The 8866-nt window shown below is 27.6% G+C and overlaps 1 protein-coding gene across 1 annotated transcript; it reads right to left on the bottom strand.

Moving 5' to 3' along the window:
- Positions 1-7139: 7139 nt before the first annotated feature.
- Positions 7140-8866, bottom strand: LOC106753795 (myb-related protein 306). The gene is made up of 3 exons (XM_014635651.2): positions 8611-8866; positions 8322-8451; positions 7140-8110 (listed from the first exon to the last, which is right to left on the bottom strand). Exons 1-3 carry the CDS (start codon positions 8741-8743, stop codon positions 7363-7365), a joined length of 1011 nt encoding a protein of 336 aa, XP_014491137.1. The 5' UTR covers positions 8744-8866; the 3' UTR covers positions 7140-7362.

The raw sequence follows: 8866 nt of genomic DNA, 5'->3' as shown, positions 1-8866 counted from the left end.
TATGTTGCAATAATATATTTTAAAGAATTAAAAGGTGTTGGTTTAATGTTATATCAATTAAAGAGTTTCATTTTTAAAGAGGAAAAAGAAAAAAGTTTATTATTATCATAAATATATAAATATTGAGAAAATGTAGGAAAGATGTTGTACAGTGAATTATGGTATATAGGGTTAAGAAGGAAAGTGTGTTGAATGGTGACCACCTGTTTTCTGAATTGGCTACCTTATATAAATAATATAAATGAATGAGTCAGAAAGAGTAAATATTCTATGAGAAGAAAAATTACAATATTTTGACACCCCTCAAATAATATTTATAATTTTTTTTTATAAAATTTAATTTTTTTAAGGTGTTGTTGAATTGTGAAAAAATAAAATTGATATTTTTAGATGAAAAAGCAGATTTTTATTAGGGCAGAGGTTTTTGATTACCCAGAAAAGTAGGCAATGAAGAAAGGTGTGACCTACAAAGGCATATTGATCAGAAAAACATAAATGATCCAACACTCCTCCACCACAACCCTACATACTCATTTATTTCCTCTTACTAACTTCACTTTTTTTTACTTTTCACATGCTTTCTTTTTCCCTCCTCACACTTTCACAATCTTACTTTTTCTTTCCTTTTCTCAATAATTTACCCTAAATATTACTACACTCTCAAAATAAATCACTCAAGATAACAATTTCTCTCAATAATCTAACTTTATTACTTTCTCTTTCACTGTTTCTCTTGTTTAGTACTAATGTCGGTTTTTTCTTTATGTTAAATGTCTATAATAATCGACGTCTAAAATCTTTTCTGTACTAAAACAAGATACTAAAATTTTCTACTTTCACAATTTTTGCATTATTCAGATTATATTTTGAGTTTTTTCTATATAACATCTTTTGCATTTTGAAAGCATATGAACAATATCTATTATTAAAGTATCTTGTTTAATGAATAATACAACTTTGTATTATTTTAAACTATATATTATATATTAAATTAAAAAGTGGGTGAGTTGATTGATCATCCATTGAGTATCAAAATAGATAAATATGTCATGATCATTTACTTAGTACCTTCAAGGTTTATTCGATAGGATTGTATTTGACAGAATATATGTATCTACTAGATTAGTATTAGATTACGATCATATTACAACAAGTATTTATTATATTTAAAATTAACATATATTATTGTATTATTGTATCGTGTTACTTTGATTCATTAATAAAAATCTATAAATAATAGTATAAATAATACATTTTATTATATATACAATTTATATTTATTAATGATTATATTTGTTGCTAATTAACATATACTTAATTAACTTGACTCTTAAAATATTTTTTAAAGGAACATTTCTTATTCAGTTTGGAAAAGACGAATATTCTTGAAAGGAATAAATATCCTTAAAACTGATGATTTGAAATGTTTAAAGTGTTTTTTAAGTTTTTACAATATATGTATCCAGCTATGTAAAAATAATTTAATAAAATAATTTTTTAATAGAACTTAATTAAAAATGCATCAATTCATGAAATAAAAATCTAAATTAAATTGATGTGATGAATCAAAATTGTAATCTGAATAAATAATTTTGTGCATATATATTTTAAATTGAACAACCAGAAATACCCTGGTTCTTGGCATTGATTTCATTAGAACCCTTGTATTTCAACAATTTTTTTTTTTATTATAATGAGTCAAGATTGAGCTTTTATGAAAATTATAATATCAGGTTAAATATTAACATGAAATTTTAGATAATACTTTTTCATTTTAATGTAGATAACAAGTGAGTAAATTAGAAATGTACTTATTATATATATATATATATATATATATATATATATATATATATATATATATGAGAAGAGAAAGAAATAAATAAAAGAGAGGATAATAGATATAAGATAAAATAATAAAAATATCAAAAAATTGTAATTGTTGAATTATTTATTTTGTTTAATAAGACTTTATCTTATCTTATAATAAATAAAATCTTATCCAAAACAATTTTATTTTATTTTAAAAACGGGATATGACTAGTAAACTTTATATTTTATTTTTTCTTATATTTCTAGACTTAATTATATTAAAATAAGTTCATTTTTATTAATAAAGTTAATGACAACACGAGAGAATTACTCATTCTTAATTTTTGTTTACTCTAAAATAGTCTTTTTTTAGTTATAAATATTTGTAGGTTAACCGGCATAATACTCCATACCAAACAAGTCGGATGACTATAGATAACACGAAGTAACTAAGTAGCGAATAAATGAGACAAAACCAATAAGCAAGATCGAACTATCAGAAACAAAGACGTTCGACCATAGTCGATAAACATGTTTTTCTACAAGGATTAAGGTAAATGGTGATTAGAGATATTAAGCTGAGATTGGACCTAGATTAAAGTTTTACTAATCTCAAGTCCATGTCGAAAACTTTAAATATAAGTAAAAGGTAAGAGATATATATATGATCACATTTACTGTGCATTTATTATTATTACACTTATCTCTCCAAACAGCAGAGTGAAAACGAAGAGTTAACATAGTTACCTCATTGACATAAAAAAAGAAATTGTCTAGGTATTGAAAGTAACTTGACCTTATATCGGAAAGAGTATGATTATATTTCGTTGTAAGTATCCATACCATGAGAAGAAAAAACATTTTAATATAATTTTGAGATAAATAATTAATTCAATGCAAAAAATTCATATATTATTTTTAGTATAATAAAAAAATTGGTATAGTAATTATAGTTTTACTATTTCTATTTTAATTTCATTAATAAGTGGAATAATTAAACACAATATCTAATCTTGAATAATTGTTACGTGTATTTATTAAAAAAATTAATATTGATAAATAAATAGTCATAATTTATTTTTCTTTTTATTTTATAAAATTTAGAATTTATAACACTTATTTAAATTTCGTTGTGTATTAATATTAATTCTTTTAATAAACACTTGATAATCATTAACTATCAAGCATGTCTTAAATTACTTCAAATAGAGTTCAAATAAAATTAAAATTATTATACGGTAACATCTTGTTTAATAATATAAAATTATTAAAAAAATATTATAAAATTGATTAACTAAAACAAAAAATTATATATATATATATATATATATATATATATATATATATATATATATATATATATATAATAAACAAACTCATTCTACGTGATTTTTTAAAAAAAAAAACTCATAAAAAATTAATATAGTAAACTGTATAATTATTCTGTTTTAACTTTTTGTTTTCTACTAAAGATATATGATTAACTATTTTAATTTGTTCACACAGTAAAATATTATCGTAAATGAACAATAAAACAAAAAAAAAATAATAATAAAGTAAGGTAACATTCAAAAGAAAGATTCTAAATTATCTAAATTATATCAATTATAAACTAAGTATATAATATAACATAAATGTTCACACAACAAAGTTGTCCAATGATTAGGACCTCGGCCATTCTTTCCCCCGCTATTTATCTTTTATAAGTTCAATAATTGGCATAATATCAGAATATCTTTTTAATGAACTTTCATATGTCAATGTATACATTAAAAATTATCGCCACAAAGAATTTCTCCTTGAAATTCTCAGCAATATTACCAAACATATTCTCAACAGTATCATCATCTTAATACAAAGCTATGATACTCACAAATATACTTAAAGTTCTTTTAAATCAATCTTAAACAATCAAAGAAGAAAAACAATTTAAACATACAGACTAATGCTTATAGGTGGCGCCAATGCCAAACTTCTCACAAAAGGTGGATGCCAATCATGGCACTCAGTGCCATTCTTATTGCAAGAGGTCACACTCAACGACACCTTTTGCTGCTTAACATTCTAAAATTAAATTATCCCAGACTTGTAGTGAAAAATGGTGCTTAGCAGTGTCCTACTACCACTTAACACTTAAGCATTCACGAAATTAGGAGTTCAGCGTCACCCTAACACTGCTCACCTCTATTTTCACAAAATGGGGCGTTCAATGTCACCTTGGCGCTACTTAGCACTATACTAGTTGATAACAATCATATTCTGTGATTTTAAGTGAACTTGTACTTGATCAATTGCTCAAATTAGTATTCCTTTCCTAGTGAGTTGGTTCAATATAGTTTTTACACATTAAACTTTTACAAATTTGCTCAATTGCTCAAATCCTAAGTTCTCTTAGTCACACAAACCCAAACATCAATCAACATAAAACAATAATTTAAACCAATTAATTTGATCATACATATCTATTAGATTCATCAATATGTCAAATTTATTAAACTCACGCACATTAAAACAACTAGTTTCTCTTATCTTAACAAATCTAATTGACGACTCACAAACCAAAACATATTTTAACCTATAGAGTAACCCCTTTCTACACCTAGAGATAACAAAAACATGATTATGGTATGCTATTAGAACCACTGATCAATAAATAATCTTATAGATGAATCTAAATAAACATGCAAGCATAAGATTTTGCACACATGTAAAGGAAGAACCAATTTGAACTTAGAAAAGAAGCAGAAAACTAACTTATTCAAATTGAGAAATTAATAGGTCAAGAATGAAGAACTGACCACAAAGATTACTCGAGCAGTTTTAGTCTTCAAATAGATAGACAAAAGTAAGGATGGAAAAATAAGTGTACTCGTAGGTATCCATGGATAAAATCTACATGGGATTGTTAATACTCGCAGATAGTGGATATTTTAATATCTGCTTATAAACAGGTTAGGTGTGGGTATCATATTATTCCTACCTGTGAATATATATTATCCATAAAAAATAAAAATAAAAATTTAATTTATATTTTATTAAGTTAAATTTAATTAAAATTAAAATTAATTTATATTTTATTTTGTTAAATTTAATTAAAATTAAATTTTAATATGTATTCAATTCAATTTATATTATATTTATATTTTGTTTTGTAATTTGCTTAGGTTTTATTTTAAAAATTTGTAAAATATATTTATTTAAATATTCACGGATATCCACGGGTACTCACAAATATTTTTTAAATGGATATCCGATTAGTAACGAGACGAATAACAAGTGAATTTTTTTATTGCAAGTCATATTGCGGATAGATACTATTCGTGTCCGATTCGACTGTTGTCATCCCTAAAGAAGAATTAGATAATCTAGAAAAAAAGAAGAACACTTAAAAAATAGTTTCTAAAAAAATGTATAGTTTATTTTTTTTATAAAAAATCTACTTATACTCTAAACTTTTTAATATTAAAATAATCAAAATTCACCAATTTAACATAATATAAATTCTTAAATATGATATTTTAACTTTTACCATATTAATAATATAAAAAATTTTATATTAAAACAAAACAAGTCAATAACTATTTCTTTTAAATTTAATTAATAACAATTTCAATGATGTACTAAATCAATTATTTATTTTAAATTTAATTAATGATAATTTATATTACATAAAATTTGGTGAGTATTTACTAGGTATGCAAGGTATTTACAAGGTATGCAAGTACTACTACAACTATGGAACAGAAAATTATTGTTTTCACGTTATAACTCAGTAGGCATATAGTTATAATAAATTTGTGTTGTAATTATTATTTATTTAGTTTGGAAAATAGGAAATTATTAGAAATATTAAATGATGCACCTCATCTCTAGTTGTGCACTGCCAATCACAACATGCCGCATTTAGTCTTAAAGCTGCTGCATTAAATACACTCTTAAAGTCAAGCTGGCCTATCCACAAATTTAACATCAAATTATTGACTTATTATTCAATAAAATTAATCTATTTATCACTCTTCATTCATTCATCAACTCTTATTTTTATTTTTTTACTTTTAAAATAAAAAATCATGAATATATATATATATAGACTAGTCTATAACTCAAAGTATTTAACATTTTTGCAAACAATTAGGATCACTTTTTAGCTATAGATGGGTATAAGTAACTACACATTCTAAAATTGGTTAAAAGTTAGAAATTTTAACGAATAAAAAAAAGGTCCATTGTTAATATTTCTTTTTTAAGAAGGAGGAAAAAGTGATTGGTCGAAGTAGGGTAGAAAGATGATGGTTAGATGCACCGTAGGAGCAGAGGATTGCAGCCCCAATTGTTCCATCTTGTGAAAGTTATAAGCATATATATAAATATATGTATATATATATGGCAAGCATGATATTAGCAATGGTAGACAGCTTCTCACACCGAAAGGTAAAAAGAAATCACATGCTTCCCATACCATTTTTTTCCAAAAGAAAAGGAGTTTGAAGCACCCATTTCCCTTATTTGTTAGCAAGACTTTCGTGACAGCATCATGTTTCACTCAGATATGGCTATTCTTCCTCTTTTCTAGACTTCATTTCATGCTTAATTAGCAAAATGCAATCCATGGTCCCATCCCACATAACAAAACTTAATTATAATTAATGCTCATATCAATTAATCAATTATTAGGAGATAGTGTTATGAACTTATACTGTTATGAACAATTCTGTGATTTTTCTGATACACAAGAAAATTTATGTAAACAAGTGAAAAGGTCATCTTTCATATTATATGTCACTGGTACCAAATTTAGATGCCCTTTTAATTTCTTTGAATCATTAATGAAAGAGAAATAAAATTCAAAATGCTAGGTAGTAGTAGCAGCCATGGTTTGTTTCCATACATCTGATTGATTTACTGATAATTAATAATTCAACTGTGATTTAGCATAACAATTCATAGAGTAGGGCGATAAAGGTTTCTGGCCACAACATCAAAGATTTTTATGTGTACATTAACTTGTACACATGGACACTCTAGTCACATCAATTTTTTCCCTACGTCAATTATTGACACTTGAGCTCATATATGCTAATTAACATCTCTCTCTCCACACTAAATTAACTAACTGTTCTTCATTTTTTCAACTTCTTCACTTTTCCTTTTTAGCGGATATAGTAATTTGCTAAAGAAACCACATAGAGATATTCAAAATGAATCTTCATGCAGATATTTTACCACCAAAAGCCTTTGAATATATAACTGTTATTGAATTATTCTTATCATTATTCTTGGACTGAAGTTAACATTAATTTGAAGTTTCTACAAGAGAAAGAGCAACATGCACTAAGCATAGTATTACTTGAAATAATTAAACCATTGATAAAGTTTCCAAGTTACAAGTTGGAGGAGACCCCAGCTGCTTCTGAGAGCCTCAACCCATGTAATGGATTAAACCCTAGTCAGATCTCTGAAGAGTTTCCTTTCTCTTCTTTCTTCTGGCTAGTCATATATGATTTTGAATGTCACATCCCAAACTTATAGGGATTGTGATTTCCATGTCAATTAGAACATTGGAGATAACTCCATCATCTCCTCCACTTGACCAACGCTTTCATCTAAGAGCCACTTCTCAAGAAATGACAATGGAGGAGCACTGTTGTTCTCAGATTTTTGCCTAATTCTCTCTTCTTGAGAGACTTCGTGAGAAGATTCCGCAGCAGCTTCAGGACTCTTATCAGGCATGGAATCGCATGTGGACTTGTCCCAAGCAGCATTGTTTAGGTTCTCAAAGGACAAAATAGAATCAAACTCTTCATGAGAAGCCATATCTACGCCACCCTCTTGCTCATCTTTGTTTCTTTTGTGCTGATGGTGAAGGTTCAAAGCAGGCAGCGATGCACACTTCACCAGTTTATTAGTGGTCTCAAAGTTGTTGTTACTGTTGTTGTTGTTATCATCATCAATGCTTTGGAGCTCTTGATCTTGGGATCTCTTGAGTGGCTTTGGGGAAGATCTCATCCAACCTTCCAAGAGTCTTGAGATGTTCTCAGTGCTTGAGGCATATGTGGAGGACTGAGACTGACTAAGCCTAACGGATGAGACATGGTTATTGTTGCTGCTGCTCATGTCTAAACTTCTTCTGTCGTTAAAGCTCTTTGGTAGATACTGACCACTGGTGGCTGAGTCTGATGCTGAGTGGGGATCTATGGCAGCTTGAAATTTCTTAAGCTTCTTCTTTAGATGGGTGTTCCAATAATTCTTGATATCATTATCTGTTCTTTGGGGAAGATACGAAGCTATGGCTGCCCATCTGCTCAACAATCAACAACTTCACAGATTCAGGCATATCATATGCATATATACATATATATATATATGCTAAAATCATAAACAAATAAGTAATAAAAAGCATCTGATTTTGATGTTTAGTTCTTCATGCTATATACATATATATATATATCTATATTGATTCTCCTTTTGTTGTTGAGAAGATAAAATTATGATATTTGACCGAGAATTACTTGTTACCCAGTAGAGCTTGCAAATGAATTATCATTCCTTCCTCATGGGGAGTGAAGTTCCCTCTCTTGATTCCTGGCCTGAGGTAATTTGTCCATCTAAGCCTGCAACTTTTGCTGCACCTTGACAACCCTTTTAAAGAAAAAGGTTTGAACTATATATGATCAGTTTGATTCAAGAAGAAGAAGAAGAAGAGAGTTTGATAATAATAGATATAGATAAAGTAAGGAAAAAAGGAAAAGGATTTGAAGATATAATTGTAGGAGATGTTGAAATTAGGTAATTGATTACCAGTATTAGTAGGCACTGATCTCCAATTTCCTGGACCATGTTCTTGGATGTATGAGACAAGGATGATATCCTCCTCAGGTGTCCATGGACCTTTCTTGATGCCAACTTTGTCACAGCAAGGAGGCCTCCCCATGGGTTTCTTTGGTTGAATCCACCTTCTTTCTTTCTCCCCAAAAACTGAATACGCACTGATCTCCTTTTCTAGCTAGGCCAAACTTCCCAAGAGAGGTTGCAAATAGTACCAATGCATGTGAGT

The sequence above is a fragment of the Vigna radiata genome, unplaced genomic scaffold (assembly GCF_000741045.1).
Source record: "Vigna radiata var. radiata cultivar VC1973A unplaced genomic scaffold, Vradiata_ver6 scaffold_7, whole genome shotgun sequence".
NCBI lineage: Eukaryota > Viridiplantae > Streptophyta > Magnoliopsida > Fabales > Fabaceae > Vigna > Vigna radiata.
This window is presented reverse-complemented; position numbering and strand designations above follow the sequence as displayed.